The sequence below is a fragment of the Symsagittifera roscoffensis genome, chromosome 5, assembly GCF_963678635.1.
Source record: "Symsagittifera roscoffensis chromosome 5, txSymRosc1.1, whole genome shotgun sequence".
Lineage (NCBI taxonomy): Eukaryota > Metazoa > Xenacoelomorpha > Acoela > Convolutidae > Symsagittifera > Symsagittifera roscoffensis.
In genome coordinates this window covers 25,547,611-25,566,095 of record NC_087066.1, presented here as the reverse complement: position 1 = coordinate 25,566,095, position 18,485 = coordinate 25,547,611, and the positions used below count along the sequence as shown (strand labels likewise).

Here is an 18,485-nt window from a genome sequence, read left to right as displayed (position 1 = left end):
GCTTTTTCAAAAAAAATGAAGTGCACACGGTTCTTTTCATGCTTCATCTTTTTAGGAGATATCAGGGATCTACTTAACAATTTTCACCCGTTACAGGTAGGGGGGATTGTTAATTAGATCAAAATGATCAATTTTTTAACGAATCAGAATGCAGAAAAATTAGTGCTAACTTACTGTATTTATTTATAGGGGTGGAGATTCTTAAGTAGCTACAATAGGGGGGAGATAGTCAAGTAGACCCGAAATCAGTTAAACCTTCAGCAGAATTGACGAAATGGAGAACAAAATTTATAGTTGTTAAATTTCGAAAAGAAGTCTAAGCCCCGAGAAGTCCAAAAGTACCAATTGATGGCATCAGAAAACGCAGATTGTTGACTTTTTTTGATATATTTTTGTGTATCCAGGCGCTTCGGCAAATTAACTTAATCGAAGCGCAAAAAGTATCAGTGAACGCTCATTTTTCTACCAGAAAAAAGCAAACAATTTATATCAACATAAAATCGACTACATTTTGCTTCCAAATAAATGATTTTTACAGAAAAACTTTTTCAAAACTGCAGTACAGTTTTTACCTCGAGTCCTCGAATTGATTCGCGAATAATTTTAGGTTTCATGGCTGAGTGCTTTACGCTGAATTTTCTCATTTTTTCCCAAATTTTCAAGATTTTTCATACTTTGTTTTTCAAAATAGCTGTTGCAGCAAATAGAAACAAAAACTCTTAAGCTTATGCTAGAAGTCAGATGCCTCAACTTCAACTTAGTTTCCCTCGCTTTCATGATTGTAATTTTCAGTCAAACTAAAACAGAAAGAGTTGAGTTTAACTTAGATTCTTTAAGCATAGAAAAATGTTCTCTGCCATCAGAATTTGAAATAAGATCTCTTTTCCGCATAATTCTTTTTTTTTCGAGATATGAGGACAAGTTTATTTATTATTATTGAGCTCGAAACAACCGAATAAACCTAAAGGATTTTTTATATTAGGAGTGATCCAATAGAAACTTCAGCAGGGAAAACGTATTTTTGTAAACGATCAGTTTGAGATAAACTTCATCCAGAAACAAGGAGAACATTTTTTCAACCCTAAAACAGACAGCTCGTGCTATAAAAAAACGTCAACTATTATCATCTTCATCGGTCGTAATCATGTGCTGCTGCGGAGGAGGTCGAAGAAGAGGTATGGCTGTTGACGTCACTAGACTCAACTTCGTGGACGGCATGTATGGCCTCTCTCTAGTGGCCATAGCATGCTGTGCTTGTGCGTTAGTGTACATGGCAGCTCTGTTTACTGTGGCTGTGCCCTCTAGCAAGGTTATGAGATATGGAATCGAAGCTCGAGTGGTTCCAGGGGCTGATTTGGATGGTTTCGTTGGGTACAGATCGGGTACGGATTTACACACCTTTCTGAGCATTTTTCTTTTTCTCTCCTGCTTACAACCTAGTCAACATCCGCCCCTCAATTACTTCGGTCTTTTGATTCTTGGAATGATGTATGAGTTTTGATTAAAAGTGATTGGGAAACTTTTGTGATAATTCAATTCAAAATGTATTTTGAATTGGATGAAAGGAAACAATAACGCTACAGTAATGAGGAGAATATTCACTCTGAGAAGTGTAGTTAGCTCAGCTATGACAAGTGTATCAGTGTATCGTTTCAGTGTCGACCAAAGTGGGTACTCTGACCCGGTGTCTGCAGATGCTATCTGTGAGTGGGGGTGTGTTCTCGCTTCTACTGTGGCTTTACATGGCTTGTCTCCGGAAGTATTCTGTCAGAAACAACTTCATAAAGAGCACTAATATCTTCCTTAACACCGTCACTGGTTAGAAAACCTGTTCATTCTTTTGTTACAAGCAAATCAATGGATACTAATTTAGTTACTAATTTACCACATTAGGTTTGCTATTTGCCAAATTTCTCTTTTTGTAAAATTTTTGCTGAGCTCAAAAAAACTCGAAATGGCTGGCCTTAGACGCTTTTATCCAAAATTGACATCTCAAAAAATTGAGTAAATCAACAACTCGCGACCAGAAACTTGAATAATTGCATTGCCAAGTGAAATCAAAAGTTGCAAAAATGATACGAAAATTAATTCCTGAATTGAGACGTATTATCCTCTTTATTTGAAAAAAGAAAATAATTATCCAGCAGGATTAATTGGCCCCATTTTTCCTGCAGACCATCAGGAATTATACAAACCCGTTTTTGTTTCTTTTCAGAAACGAGTATCATAGCATGTGTTTTGGTATGGTTCATTGGCCTTAACAATCCCTACTTCCAAAGCGTTTACCCTTTGATTCTCTGCCTCATCGGCGGTGTAATCAGCGTACCCCTCATCATATCGTGGACACTCTTACTCATCCCGGATATAATTCAGAAATGGATGCCAAGAGAGGAGAAAATCATGATTGTTGCATAATAACGGAACGGAAAATTTGCAAAAGAAATGACTAAAAACAACAAATCATGCAAAAATCGGAATGAGGGTAGTTATGTAAAATATTTCAAAATGGTCGATTATATTTCATATTATCAAATTTCGTTGAGGTTGTGTTGGTGACATCATCAACAGACAAATATCAGTTGTTTGGTCATATAAAAATTTCGATGTTCCCGAAGTTCAAGTTAAAAAAAACCTACGCCTGTTTAATAAAATGAGTCTTTTTAATTTAAATACTATATCTAATGCTAATTTATGTACAATTTGATAAAATATTTAAGAAAACTTTATGTTGAGAATATAATTAATCAGTTGACAACAAAGTTTCAAAACTAGCTAATACAAGAAATGTTGAGCGCATGTAGATGAAAATCGAAAATTAAATGACCCTGAGTCGACTATGCCGACACGAGTAACCCAAATCTTTCGAAGTTGACAAAATGCTTCTTCGGCTCTCAAAAAAAGATAAGCATTCGAATTTAGTTTACAAAAAAAAAACAACACATGAAAGTCAATACAAAGGCGAAGTTGCGTTTTGCATCATTTGCAATACCGCATAAACAAAGAATTGCAATCTAGCAGACAGAAAATGATAGGAACGCCATTGAGTCGACAAAAACTTCAAAAATTTGTCTCGAATGATGCTCAGTTGAACGAAAATGCCAAAAAAAAATTTCTGGCGTTATTAATTTATTGAGAAACATTTGTTGAGCGCAAAAATTTTAGCCAAAAAGCAAAATTGTCATGAAAAATTTATGAAATTCTAAACTTATACGCAGAAACCGGAAAACTTTACAAATCTGTTTGTCTTTTCAAACGGCACAAAAAAAGATCAATCAGCCGATAAATCTAAACCGAAAAAATGAGGCCAAGTAAAGCCTAAAGCATAAAAAAGATATTAAAAAATTTACAAAAACTTAATTAAAACTAAAAGCACGTTGAATTGCAATGAAAATTGCTTACAGCGCGAAAAAAATAAGTGACGTCGCAACTAAGACAACAAACATAAGCAGAAAAACATAAGGCCAAAAATTTTTTGAAGCCGAATATTTCCCGTTGAAAAAATTCTGGCCAGTTTTGAATAGCGCAGTTGTTTTCTCTAGATCAAGTAAGTAAAAAAAACTAAGAAAAAATATTTTTTGAAAAAAAAACAAGCTATCTTAATATGACTCATCCGATTATGTTAAAAGAAAGTTGTTAACCAAAAAAATTCATCATCCTGATTTGATAACGCTTGCTAATCACAAACCTAATCATAAACAATATGTGTTTTTTTAATTACCGACATATTTCATGCATGCAAGATAAGTCATAATCATTTGTAGAAAAAATTGTTAAGCAAAAAATTCATCCTCATTGCAAAACGCTTGTTCTTGCAAGTGAAATCTGAACGGGAAATTAAATTGAACACTTGCTCAAAATCTGTTTGTTGCAGAGTGTGTTAATTATGGCGGGTGGTATTAATTGTGTAGAGGACCTTTGAGTTTAAAAAAACAGTTGTCATGGAAAATTTTGAGATGAACAGTTTTGAGGTAGTAAATTTTCACGTTTTCGCGCTTCTAACAACGTAGTGTGAAGCAACTGAACCGATATAACATATATCGGTTCTTTTTCACGCCACATATCAAAGTTTCTGTTTTCACCTTAACTCAACGTATTTTATGACAAAATGCTTGATGTTACGATGTAGATTATGAAATAAAAAACATTTCATAATCGTTAGTTTCATGCCTGAAGATTTTCCCCTGAAGATGAAAAACCAGACGACCAATATGGTCTTCAGCTTGACACCAAAAAAATTGCAGAAACAACATGTTCATCGTGCTCAAGATACTGATAAAAAGATACATAGAAAAGTATCTCAGAAAACGATAGTTGAAAAACTAAGTTTGTCTGGAGAAATCATACAACTCCACAACTTAATTATTCCGTCATTTTTTTCCGAAGTCAAAAAAAATGCAGCAAGAGTTGACTGCGTCAGAAGATTCTAGTACAGCAGCTGAATACTCTAGGTCCGAAAAACAATTTATAGCATTTCTAACACTGAGTCGAAGTGCAGCTTCTCACTTTTGCGATAAAAAAAAATCTGACAATTTCCAAAAGTAAGCTTCTGTAGCACCGGGATCTCATAGAAATAAGGTAATTTTTGATGGAGAGCTTTACAAACACAGCGTTTTTAGTCATTGAAAAAAAAAGCTGGAAAATGAGTTAAAGAAAATTGTTGTTTTTCTGGGCAAATCCTTGCAATTTTATAGAATGCATGTAGTCTGTAAATTTTTTCGATGCTAGCTAGCATCATGGTACACAGAGGGAAAACGGACTTTCACGCCTAAAGCAAAGTAGCACAAAGCTCTCATGGCAAAGTAGCCGACAAAAATGTGATAAAAATCAAAAGCAAAAAATTTGAAGCGGGAGCAAAGCCGACAAAAAACTTCCGCAGACCTTGAGATGAAAAAAGGATTGTTTTCATAAAGGCTCTTTAAACTTTAAAAAAAACTTAAAAAACCCTCGTCTGAATACACACGCCATAAAATCATTAAGTCACGCAATGTGAGTCTTCTAAGCCGTTGTTAATTTATTCGAAATTTTTTAGACCGAATAAATCGGAAAAAAAAGAAAAAACTGAAATTATAATAAACTAGAAATGGTTATATTATAAACAGTGTGAGAAAAAACAGTTCACTTTTTTCTTGGCATTTAGTTTTTGTTAATTAATTTCTATTTCGAGTTCAGTCTCTCGCTTCTTTTTATTTAGTTTTAATCAAGTTTGTGAGACATTTTTTGTTGGTGCGAATCGCCACCTATAGATCTTTACTCGAGGCTTTCTCAGGCCGATTGAATGTCTCTATTTAGTGAGTGATAAGTGCTAGAAAAGTCAAACAAAAAATTTATTGAAATTTCATTTTTCTATTATAGCGTGACTTATCAAGTATGACTGTTGAAAAAAAAGTAAGCTAAATAATTCCGTTACTTTTAATTGTTGTGCTAAAATTTAATTAGGTCAGCCCAACTGGCCGAAGCAAATAATTGAAATTAGATGAAAAAAGGATTGTTTTCATAAAGGCTCTTTAAACTTTAAAAAAAACTTAAAAAACCCTCGTCTGAACACACACGCCATAAAATCATTAAGTCACGCTATGTGAGTCTTCTAAGCCGTTGTTAATTTATTCGAAATTTTTTAGACCGAATAAATCGGAAAAAAAGAAAAAACTGAAATTATAATAAACTGGAAATGGTTATATTATAAACAGTGTGAGAAAAAACAGTTCACTTTTTTCTTGGCATTTAGTTTTTGTTAATTAATTTCTATTTCGAGTTCAGTCTCTCGCTTCTTTTTATTTAATTTTAATCAAGTTTGTGAGACATTTTTTGTTGGTGCGAATCGCCACCTATAGATCTTTACTCGAGGCTTTCTCAGGCCGATTGAATGTCTCTATTTAGTGAGTGATAAGTGCTAGAAAAGTCAAACAAAAAATTTATTGAAATTTCATTTTTCTATTATAGCGTGACTTATCAAGTATGACTGTTGAAAAAAAAGTAAGCTAAATAATTCCGTTACTTTTAATTGTTGTGCTAAAATTTAATTAGGTCAGCCCAACTGGCCGAAGCAAATAATTGAAATTAGAAAAGTAGAGTGATAAAAGCACTCAACATAAATTACGAAATCTCTATCAAAAAGCACTCGCAGAAATCTGGCAAAGATGCCATACTGCAAAACAATTACACAACCAACCCAAAAAAATTTGCAGTGCACGTTTCCAAACGAATACAACAAGGCGGCTCGTACCAGGGCGAAGCTCTGAATGTTCCGACTGCTATTTCAAATCTATGGACTAGTAATAACATGAAAAAAATGAATGGAATACAAAAAAACTAAAGATATATTTTTTAATTTATTTTTTTTTGTGAAAATCATCCTCCAAACGCCATATAGAATACAATAAAGTACAAATAAGCTTCCTTGAACGAATTTGGAACGATTTCTAAGACGGATTAAACCTCCGCTCACGCGTTAAAAGCGCGACATATGTCGCGCTTTAAATTTCCCAAATTGGCCAAAATGTCACTATTGAAACACGCGTATCTTTACGAAAAATGATCAAAAACGTAATATCTTTTTAAATATAAACTCAGTTCAACAATCAATACATTTTGAATGAAAAAAAATTCCGCCAAAAATGGCTATTTAAATAAATTTTTCTGAAGAAAAAAAACCACCCCGAGCACAGATATTCCGTTATTTTTGTTAGGAAAACCGGAACAAAAAGAGACGGCCTCTTCTTACAATTCTGAGAGGAGTATGAAAAATAATACACAAACCACATCTCCAAATGAAGCTTAAGTGTAAGAATGACTTGCGTGATAGATTTCGTTATATTCGCATCAAGTTTCAAGCGTTTATAATCGATTATACTAAAATTTCGATACTTACTAAATTTGATACAAAATTTATTTTCAGGAATTAGTAATCGATGACAAACTCTTTTTTAAGAATCAAATTATAAAACATTTTAATCAATAATAATTGATTATTAATTCATCTATTTTGTGATAAGACTATAATCGATTTTGATAAATTATAATTGATTATTTTCATCTCAATGTCTAATTCAAATGTAAGGCATAGAAAACCCATTATAATCAATCGATTATAATTCCTTTTCTTTCCCATTTTGTCTTTGACCTTGTATCTGAATTGCAGATATTTTATGCTTTTTGTAGACGTTGGTTTATGCGAAAAAAGAGAAAATTGTTTTTATAAGTTTTCGAATCATTTCAAATTTGTAACTTTTTAAATATTTTTTGTTTCTCCACTGAAGTTGTGTCATGAAGCACATTTTAAGTTGTTTTAATTACCAAAATATTAGCACTTTGCTTTGGTGTTATGATTTACTTAGAAAATTTATTTTTCACCTACAGCGGGAATCTTTCAACTAAAATGAAAGAATCTCTACAAAACGTTTGTTTCGTGGTAAATGTTTGTGTTCAAATTAACCAAAATGGGACAAAACGTCTCTCTATAAGAGATTTTGTTTTTGATCAAAAAATGATAACCCATGGGATTTAATTTAAAAATACTTTTGGTATTTTAAAAATACTTTTAAAATTACTTTTGGCAGTTAAGAGTTTTCGTGTCTTTCTCGAGCATGAGATTTAAAGCGAAATCTAGCCGGGACGATTGACCCCCGAATTGAGAATCAAAGAACGGTGATATCTATTCTGCATTTTGTCAAAGAATTGATTTCTCTGCTCTGTTTATTTTGACCAGAAAATGCATATCTGAAGCTTTCAAGCTAAAAGATGAAAGTTGATAATCTAAGAACACGCATGTGATTCATAATCAAAGCGCATCAATATTATTTAAACAAAAATTACTCAACAATAACTTTGAAAACTACATATTTGAACTGAACTTATTTTTTTTCAGCTAAGTTAGAAATATCATAGGTGATAGAAAATGACGACAACAGACGACGAATCGAGGAGTCTTCGGATCCAAGAAAAAGAGTCCGAATCGAAGTCTTCCTTTCAATCTTTGGCAGTACTCGTCGTGTTCAATTTACTCCTAGTTTTCACCGGAATGCATGTGACGAGTATAGGTCCATTCTTTCCGACGGAAGCTCGGGACAGGAATATTTCAGTTCCGACTATCGGACTCATTGTAGCAATACTGCAAGTATCACAGGGATTATTTGCCTTTTTATTTTTACTGACGATATCAGAACAGCAGAAAAACAAAGTAGCGTATATCGGTTTCGTATTATCGGGTACAATGTGTGTTCTATTCGGGGAATCATACAATTTAAACTCCAAAAATTGGTATGTTTTTGGTTGTTTCCTGACCAGAGTATTCATTGGAATGGGCGGAGCAGCTAAATGGGCAACAACTGCGCCGATTTTGATCCCGTTGTTCCCAGCAAGGGCGGGTGTAATTTTCAGCGGACTGGAAATATCTTTCAACTTTGGCATGATGATTGCACCCCCTCTTTGCAGCTGGCTTTACTCAATAGGGGGGTATACAATTCCTTTTGTTGTTATCGGATTTGCTGAGTTATGCGTTGGTTTTCTCTGTTTTATAGCCTCTAGGTCTATTAAAAAACCAGAACTGCTTCGTGAGTCCCAAACAGTTGCAAGTGGCTTTAACTTCAAGCCAGCAGTGCATTTCTTATCCCTACCAGGAGTTTGGGCAGTTACTTTTCCTTTTATGGCTGTTTTAGCCCAGTATGGGTTTTTGTCTGTGACTCTTGCAGTACATCTACTCGACACATTTAACCTCAACGGCTCTCAATCAGGTTACGTTTTTCTCATTCACGCAAGTATGGCCACCTTGACTTCTGTTTTCTATGGCTATTTGATTGACAAGGGGTACTCCAAAGTTACCTTCTTAGTTTGTCTGGCACTTACGGCTCTTGGATACTTTATTTTGGCGCTGCCATTCTTTGGATTTGACTATCCGCGCTGGACGTTATATGCAGGTGCAACAGAAATTACTTGACAAACCCTCTATTTACAAGCTTTTTTTGTAAAAATTAATTTGAACATTTTTCGAGGACAAGTGGCTTGAAACTATCAACAAGTTTCTTATTACAAATGCGAAGCCTTTAAAATCAGAGTCTGAATCCTTTTTCCTCAATCAGCGCCTTATACAAACTGAAAAAATACCAATAAAAAATTTTGTTGATTTGAAAATTCCAACATTCTTTCTTCGAAATCCGTTTTGACAAAGTTCTTGTCATACAATTTCCATACATTTTTTACATTCAAAAATTTAAGAAAAGTATGATAATTGTATGCTTGTTATTTTTAATATTAAAAATTTTTTTTTAAAAGTTCGTCATACTAACAGTTACTAGCATTTTTTAAATGACCAGCTTTTTTCAACCGTTGGCAATTTCTTAGTTAGATTTCTTTCAAATTTTGTGTTTGTTTCCAAACACAGTAAGCTGAAATAATACAGATTTGTCGATCACAACTTTAGAAAAAACATCCCCATTCATTGCTCTAGGTCAAACTTTATTTTTTTTCTAATTTTTAGAACAACAAAATTATGAGCCTTCGTCATGAAATACAAATAATTACCATTGGCGCAAAAAAAATCAGCTGAACATTTTTTGACCTTGTAATTTTTTGCGTAATTTTTAAAGAATTAAATATGGTATAGATTGAAAACAATCAAAAATCCAAACTTGATTGAAAAAACTAGTTTTGGACAAAAGTTTTAAATAATGAGTAAATGTTTTTTTTCAGCACGGCATTTATGTTGCGACAATATCAAAATTGTATGGAGATTTGTTTTATTTGAGTACAGAGTTGATTTTGCGACAATAACAAAATTTTATGGTTTATTTTTGTGTACAGAATTGATTTTGTGCCGTCAAAATTTTATAAGATTTTTTGAAAGATCAAAAAAGCAGTTTTGAGAATTATAATTGAAAAATCGTGAATAGAAAATGTATGACTAGCTTTTTTTCCACAACAAAAAAGTCATCAGCATGTTTTATGCAGATTTTAGAGTGGACAACACTGTTTAGATTAAAATATCTTGAGAAAAATAAAAAGAATTTAAAGTTTTTTTTATCAGAGATGTTATCATTTAAAAAATACAGGCCAAATAAAGAAATATTGTAGCGCGATCAATTATCAAAGACAGTTTATGTAGAATTGTATTACGATATTTCGTTAATAATTCCTTTTTTTTTTAATCCTTGAGGTTTTCATCAGAAAAATACTGGCCATGCAATACTCTAATGGAGATATTGTTGCGCGATCAATTTCCAAAGACAGTTTACGTAGAATTGTATTACGATATTTCGAAAATAATTGCCTGTTTTTTTATCCTTGAGGTTTTCATCTGAAAAATACTGGCCATGCAATTCTCTTATGGAGATATTGTTGCGCGATCAATTTCCAAAGACAGTTTACGTAGAATTGTATTACGATATTTCGTTAATGATTCCTTTTTTTTTAATCCTTGAGGTTTTCATCTGAAAAATACTGGCCATGCAATACTCTTATGGAGATATTGTTGCGCGATCAATTTCCAAAGACAGTTTACGTAGAATTGTATTACGATATTTCGAAAATAATTGCCTGTTTTTTTAATCCTTGAGGTTTTCATCTGAAAAATACTCACCATGCAATTCTCTTATGGAGATTTTGTAGCGCGATCAATTTCCAAAGACAGTTTATGTAGAATTGTATTACGATATTTCGAAAAAAAATTGCCTGTTTTTCAATTAATCCTAGAGGTTTTCATCTGAAAAATACTGGCCATGCAATTCTCTTATGGAGATTTTGTAGCGCGATCAATTATCAAAGACAAATTATGTAGAACTGTTTTACAATATTTCGAAAATAATTGCCTGTTTTTCAATTAATCCTTGAGGTTTTCATTTGAAAAATACTGGCCATGCAATTCTCTTATTGAGATTTTGTAGCGCGATCAATTTTCAAAGACGAATTATGTAGAATTGTATTACGATATTTCGATAAAAATTGCCTGTTTTTTTAATCCTTGAGGTTTTCATCGGAAAAATACTGACCATGCAATTCTCTTATGGAGATTTTGTAGCGCGATCAATTTCCAAAGACAGTTTATGTAGAATTGTATTATAATATTTCGAAAATAATTGCCTGTTTTTTTTAATCCTTGAGGTTTTCATCTGAAAAATACTGGCCATGCAATTCTCTTATGGAGATTTTGTAGCGCGATCAATTATCAAAGACAAAATTATGTAGAATTGTATAACAATATTTCGAAAATAATTGCCCTTTTTTCAATTAATCCTTGAGGTTTTCATTTGAAAAATACTGGCCATGCAATTCTCTTATTGAGATTTTGTAGCGCGATCAATTTTCAAAGACGAATTATGTAGAATTGTATTACGATATTTCGAAAAAAAATTGCCTGTTTTTCAATTAATCCTAGAGGTTTTCGTCTGAATAATACTGGCCATGCAATTCTCTTATGGAGATTTTGTAGCGCGATCAATTATTAAAGACAGTTTATGTAGAATTGCATTACGATATTTCGAAAATAATTGACTGTTTTTTAATCCTTGAGGTTTTCATCTGAAAAATACTGGCCATGCAATTCTCTTATGGAGATATTGTTGCGCGATCAATTTCCAAAGACAGTTTATGAAGTATTGTATTACGATATTTCGAAAATCTTTGCCTGTTTTTTTTTATTCCAGCCGTTATGATTCTGGTTCCGGCTTCTGACGAAAACTCTTTTGTTCAGTCATTTTTTGACGTTTTAACTAAGCTTTTTGGCCACTTTTTTGAAATTTAGTGATTCGCAGAGCTCAAATTTAAAAAGATATTTCATCTGTGATTTTTTTTGGTAAAGTTATGGGGCTTATTTTTTTTAGTTTCGCCAAGTTGGGATAATTTAGTGCACTATATTGCGCTCTTACTGCATGTGAAAGAGTTGGATAAATGCGTATAAATCCAATTGAGGCAAACAAGTAGGCCTTAAAGTGCAGTCGAAACATTCCGAGATGCGCCCTGATATGCGAGTAGCCTCGTCTAATCCAGTAAGATTTTCTCGAAAATTATCATCAAAGCATATTTATATGACAAGGTCAAGGGCATTTTATAGAAAAAATTATTTTGCTACATTTAATTAAAAAACAAATGCCTGCCTTATTTTAGGAGCTCATTTTTTTAAACATAACTCGCATAAATTACTGCTCAAGCTAGTTTTTTATCCGTTTGATTGGTGGCTAGTGTTAGCAGGCAGATTCTTTCTATGGTGCAGCGTTGAAAAGCTTTAGTTTTTAATCTGAATGTGGGAATCTCCAACTGGCTACTAAGCCGAAAACTGCTTTTTGACGCCCCTTTTCCGTAAACTGGAGAAATTTTTGTTACATTTTTAAGGCGATTCAGACCAAAATGGATGTTGCAAAAGAACTCGATGATTGAGGAGGAATTCCTGATTGTAATTAAGTTTCAGCAGTCTTGTCAAGTAAGTTTCTGATATCCCCTTGCTAGGTCTCATTGTTCTGGGCATATCATCTAACGGCGGATTTCTTCCTTGTTATTTTCTGTTCGATCTTATTGGAAAACGCAACAATTTTCCATCAGAAGAAAGTTTGAGATTGTGCATTTGCTCGTGGATTACAACATCCTATGGTATTGCGTTGATTTTCGGCCAATATGTGGTGGGGGGAGTGTTCTTCAACTATTTCGATTTCTACCAGTCAAGTCTGCTGCTGTCAGTTTTGACTCTCATTCCTGCAATTGCAGCAGGAATTTATATTGTGACATCTGACGTGAATCATAAACACCAGTACAACCCCATCTGAACACTATTTAGTTATCTATAGAAAGCTTTGATAGTTTGTAAAGGTTATACTATATTAAATTTTAACAATTTTCAACTTTTATCTAGACGCCACTTCCATAATTTCTACTTATTTACAACTATAAGTTTTTCGCAGAAAGAAACGAAACATATGCAGTTTCTAATATGAAGAATTTCAGAAAACTTAGTCGACTTTTTAAGGTCAGCCAATTGGAACTGTTTGGGCTCTGAAAAACTTAGACGGGTTCCCGTCTGAAAACTTTGAACAACAGATCTGAGGGTGGGCCAGATGCTACGTAAGGGTGGGAAGTTAGTTTCGGGATGAAATGACAGATATAGCGCGAGTACCGTTACTTAATCTGCATATATAAATGCCCAATCTAAAGTGGTTTTGTAAAAATTAAAGAAAAATTGCTTTTCGTTGCAAAATTATTCGAAAGTGATTTGATGTTGGACTAGTTGAGAAAATGGTGCTAACTTTTGGTGGCAAAAATCTGGAAAGCACAGTATCTGCTCGCAAAATTAAGAACAATTTGCAGGAAATGCTGTTAAAAATGAATTTTTCAAAAAATGAGTTTTTTACTTTTAATTGTTTGGGTGGTATTCAAATAGCAGAAGTTGCAGCAAAAACTACCGCAAAATTTCTAACAGATACAGTAACAAAAACTAGGAGTGAACTTTATGATTTATATCGCTCGTTCACAAGGGGTTCAGGGCAATTGCCGCATTTTTGGAAGTTCTTTTTTAACGAAACAAAAGGGATTTCTAATCAAGTAAATTGAATTTCTTCAATTTAAAAAATCAAACTTGGTTGCCTATATTATTCGACTTAGAAGTATAAATCACAGTTTGTTACCCAAAAATTATTTAGCTTACATAAATATCAGAGTCAACTTTGGGCTCCAACTGAACAATATTCCTTGTGAGTGAGGCAAAGTAAAGTAATGGCTAACTAGCTGCAAGCTTGGCTTTTAACCTTACAAAAGAAATGTTTTTAAAAAGTCTACAGTATTCCAAACGGTATTTGATTTTACGTATTTGACAGTTAAAAATTTGACAGTTTTGCATCAAAAAATGTAGCATGTGACGGTCTTCGAGGAAACAAAGCTTCAGTTTTGATTATCCTGTGGAAAGGGGCATCTGATCTAGTACTATATCTGCGGAACGTTTGCGCAGAGGAGTCTAGAGACTATCGGAAGTTTTTTCAAATTTTCAGAAATTCGTTTGCTGAGCAATTGATCACGAAAAAAACTTAAGATGTTTGAATACAATTATTTGCAAAACGCGTAGTGATATAACCAAAAATTATTTCGCCTAATTTTGTTGGATAAAACGTAGTTAAGAAAACTGTTCAATTTTTTGTTTGCCGTTATATAAAGAAAGAAGCAGTCCTTGGTCTAAGTTTTGTTCAACGTACGATGTAGAAAAAATTGAGACGGTAAAACTGCCGTAAAAATTTTCATCCGCTACAAACTGTTTCCTCAAGCATAGCCGGTTTTATTCAAATTGCATCAGCATTCTCCATCAATCAAAACTCCTGGAAAGTTACGCATTACCACTAGGTAGATCTTCCGTACACACAAAACCTTTTATTTTTTTCTAAAGCCATTTGTTTGCAAGAAGACGCATAGTTTGCACTAAGTTGCATTGATAGATGATTTGCTAGGAGAAACAATTTTCACTAAGTTGAATTGATAAGTAGTTTACTTTTGTAAAACGGTCATCTAAAACTGAAAATCAGCTTAAAATATTTTTAATCCACTCGGTTTGTTGTGCACCCTAAATATTGAAGCTTTTTCTCCTTTTAGGCTAACTTTACCCTGTAAGTCATTCACGTTAAGGTCATTTCTGTGAGGAAAAAACAATCGAAGGTCCCAGAATGAAATAAGGGCATACGTGAAGTTTCACAAAAGTGATTAACACTGATTTTTCAACTATTGATTTCTGTTTATCAAATAACTTTCCAAAAAAAACTTTTCCACCTAAAGCCATTTTTTTGAAAATTTTTTAAGCAAAATTTCATGGTGGACAGTGTTAAATGCTTTGCATAGATCTGTCATAAACTCGCCCTTAAATTTTTTTTCATAGGTTTTCGCACTGCGATTTTTGTGCCAGTGCATGATAACAAAAAAAAAATTATGAACCCAATTTTTTCAACAAAAAAATGGGTCTCACTTGAGCCGTGAAAGCTCTTAAGGTTTTCAATTCATTCAAAAAAATAACAAAAAAGCATTCAATAACAAATCACTTGTTCTTTCTAGGTAGCAGGTTAATTAACTGACAATCGAGTGGATCAGTTTAACCCCATCTTAGAAAAACTCAAGTAGTTTTGCTGGCTGAAATTTGTCAGGAAAATTTTCCAGGTCAATATGTTTGTTCCAGTAAGATCCTAGATCTTTGCTGATAGTTGGTGTGCACTCTTTATCAATTTGGTTGTTGTTTACTTATTTTCCACCGAATTGTAAGATTCCAGTTTTTTATAATTTTTTTTCTTGATACTGCTGGTGCAAATGTCGCTGAGTGAGAATGGAACATCAATGCACCGGTTTAGGTCCAACATATACCGAGTTTTTTGGTGTCATTTTTTGGTTGGAATTCTTATTTTATGGGAGGTGAGTCCTATGCTGATAGAATTTGTTTCTTTTAATGGGCCAGTCAGCGGTAAAAGAGAGAGACGAATCGTTGTAACTAGGGATCAGCACTACCATCGCCAAACAAATTTAGTAAGGCTGTTTTTCTTCTTAGCACATACCAAGCCAGAGTGTGGGTGAGAGCAGAAGCTAGTGAAACAGGTGGTCTGTGTTTTCTCTTTTAAAGGTGAAAGCAAACGATTATCAATACAGTCAAAAAATCACAACTAATCAACTGAAGCAAAAAAATTCCTAGCGAAACAAAATGTCAAATTAGAGCGGCAAGGTGCAACAAAGCAAGAAAAACCGATCAAGTTGAGTTTGAAAAAAGCTCTAAAACAACAAAAAACGTGTACAGCGTCGGATTTTGGTACCAAGTTGCAAACGATGAAGTCGACTTTCATAAAACTATGAAAAAGCCGCTAAAGCATAACCTCAAGTGCGTCGTTTTTGTGCCAACAAGGCGACCAAAATAACACTGTCAGCTACTGCGTTGATAAGCTGATGGACAATTCAGTACAAGAAAAACTTCATAAAAATCAGAAAAAAGTTCGGGTGCACGACCAAACAAAAGCAAAGGAAATAGTTATTCAGCTTCGAAGAAGCGAAGGCAAAGATAGCCCAAATAAAATCAATTTAAGCAGGGTTCAAGATGAATCGAATCTGAAATTACCTAAGCTGAAGGTGCCGGAGTAAAGTTGGATCCGCTTGAGCTGCTCGGCTCACGAGTTGTCAAACTCATTCCTAGCAACGGAAGATATTGGCATGGTAAAAGCAGGCCACTTCCCAAATTAAAGCAGCAATACTAAATTTAAACAGCAATCGCAATTATGGTTTATAGACAGAATTTTATTTAGTAGCTTACCAGGCAGCTGCTAGAAATTTTAGAAGACCTCATGTTCACTGTCGATGAGCAACAGAAAAAAAAACAAGGCCAAAAGTTATGAGACCATGAGATTTGGATCTTTTTAACTACATCTCCCCTCGGGAACCTAGTAAAAATACCCCCCCCCCCTATAAAAAAAAATCAACGGTTCAGCATATGGGAACCTGATCCAAACTGTATATTATTATTGGTTATAAATTAGATATTTTATCCCTATAAAATATTGAAGACTAACCAATCAGACTCCATCTAACTAACAACCCACTTATTTGTAAGTGCTGAAACTACTTGTAGTTTCAGCACCAGAGCATTCTGAATTTAACTTACAGCTTAGTTGCCTTTTCCAAGAGACCAACTTGTAACAAAAGATGAATTGAATCTTTCTTTTTGCATGCTTTGTGACAAAAAACCATATTCGTATGATTTGATGGCGATGCACACGTACCGCAAACAAGTTCAAGTTAAATTACTTAACGCTGCCTCTTCGATCTCGTAAGTATCAAGAATGTCTCTTAGGTTTCTCAATGACAATCTTAGTGACTCAGCTAGAGTTACACACACAGGGCGTGCTCAGTATTGATATAATGTCTAAAAAAATCAACGGTTCAGCATATGGGAATCTTATTCTTAGTAACCAATATCCCTCTTTTGCAAAAAAGGAATTTAGTTAAAGAGATCCCGTGATTTTTAGTCAATTTAAACAGTCTCTCATGTCTAGTCGAAATTTTGGAGTTATTTACGCAGTGCCAATATTTTGGAGATCTGATTTGTGCACGTCTTGCAAGAGCGCTGTCATATTGCGCCCACCCGATCGTACAGAGTGGAACCTGATCCAAACTGTATATTATTATTGGTTATAAATTAGATATTTTATCCCTATAAAATATTGAAGACTAACCAATCAGACTCCATCTAAATAACAACCCACTTATTTGTAAGTGCTGAAACTACTTGTAGTTTCAGCACCATAGCATTCTGAATTTAACTTACAGCTTAGTTGCCTTTTCCAAGAGACCAACTCGTAACAAAAGATGAATTGAATCTTTTTTTTTGCATGCTTTGTGACAAAAAACAATATTCGTATGATTTGATGGCGATGCTCACGTACCGCAAACAAGTTCAAGTTAAATTACTTAACGCTGCCTCTTCGATCTCGTAAGTATCAAGAATGTCTCCTAGGTTTCTCAATGACAATCTTAGTGACTCAGCTAGAGTTACACACACAGGGCCTGCTCGGTATTGATATAATGTATAAAAAAATCAACGGTTCAGCATAAGGGAATTTTATTCTTAGTAACCAATATCCCTCTTTTGCAAAAAAGGAATTTAGTTAAAGAGATCCCGTGATTTTTAGTCAATTTAAACAGTCTCTCATGTCTAGTCGAAATTTTGGAGTTATTTACGCAGTGCCAATATTTTGGAGATCTGATTTGTGCACGTCTTGCAAGAGCGCTGTCATATTGCGCCCACCCGATCGTACAGAGTGGAACCTGATCCAAACTGTATATTATTATTGGTTATAAATTAGATATTTTATCCCTATAAAATATTGAAGACTAACCAATCAGACTCCATCTAAATAACAACCCACTTATTTGTAAGTGCTGAAACTACTTGTAGTTTCAGCACCATAGCATTCTGAATTTAACTTACAGCTTAGTTGCCTTTTCCAAGAGACCAACTCGTAACAAAAGATGAATTGAATCTTTTTTTTTGCATGCTTTGTGACAAAAAACAATATTCGTATGATTTGATGGCGATGCTCACGTACCGCAAACAAGTTCAAGTTAAATTACTTAACGCTGCCTCTTCGATCTCGTAAGTATCAAGAATGTCTCCTAGGTTTCTCAATGACAATCTTAGTGACTCAGCTAGAGTTACACACACAGGGCCTGCTCGGTATTGATATAATGTATAAAAAAATCAACGGTTCAGCATAAGGGAATTTTATTCTTAGTAACCAATATCCCTCTTTTGCAAAAAAGGAATTTAGTTAAAGAGATCCCGTGATTTTTAGTCAATTTAAACAGTCTCTCATTTCTAGTCGAAATTTTGGAGTTATTTACGCAGTGCCAATATTTTGGAGATCTGATTTGTGCACGTCTTGCAAGAGCGCTGTCATATTGCGCCCAACCGATCGTACAGAGTGGAACCTGATCCAAACTGTATATTATTATTGGTTATAAATTAGATATTTTATCCCTATAAAATATTGAAGACTAAC

General features: G+C 33.8%; 1 protein-coding gene across 1 annotated transcript; it reads left to right on the top strand.

Moving 5' to 3' along the window:
* The first annotated feature begins 7,724 nt into the window (after nt 1–7,724).
* Nucleotides 7,725–12,828, top strand: LOC134846199 (MFS-type transporter SLC18B1-like). Its single transcript, XM_063863451.1, has 2 exons — nt 7,725–8,912; nt 12,433–12,828. The coding sequence occupies exons 1-2, from the start codon at nt 7,895–7,897 to the stop codon at nt 12,744–12,746; spliced, it is 1,332 nt and encodes a 443-aa protein (XP_063719521.1). The 5' UTR covers nt 7,725–7,894; the 3' UTR covers nt 12,747–12,828.
* The last annotated feature ends 5,657 nt before the right edge of the window (nt 12,829–18,485 follow it).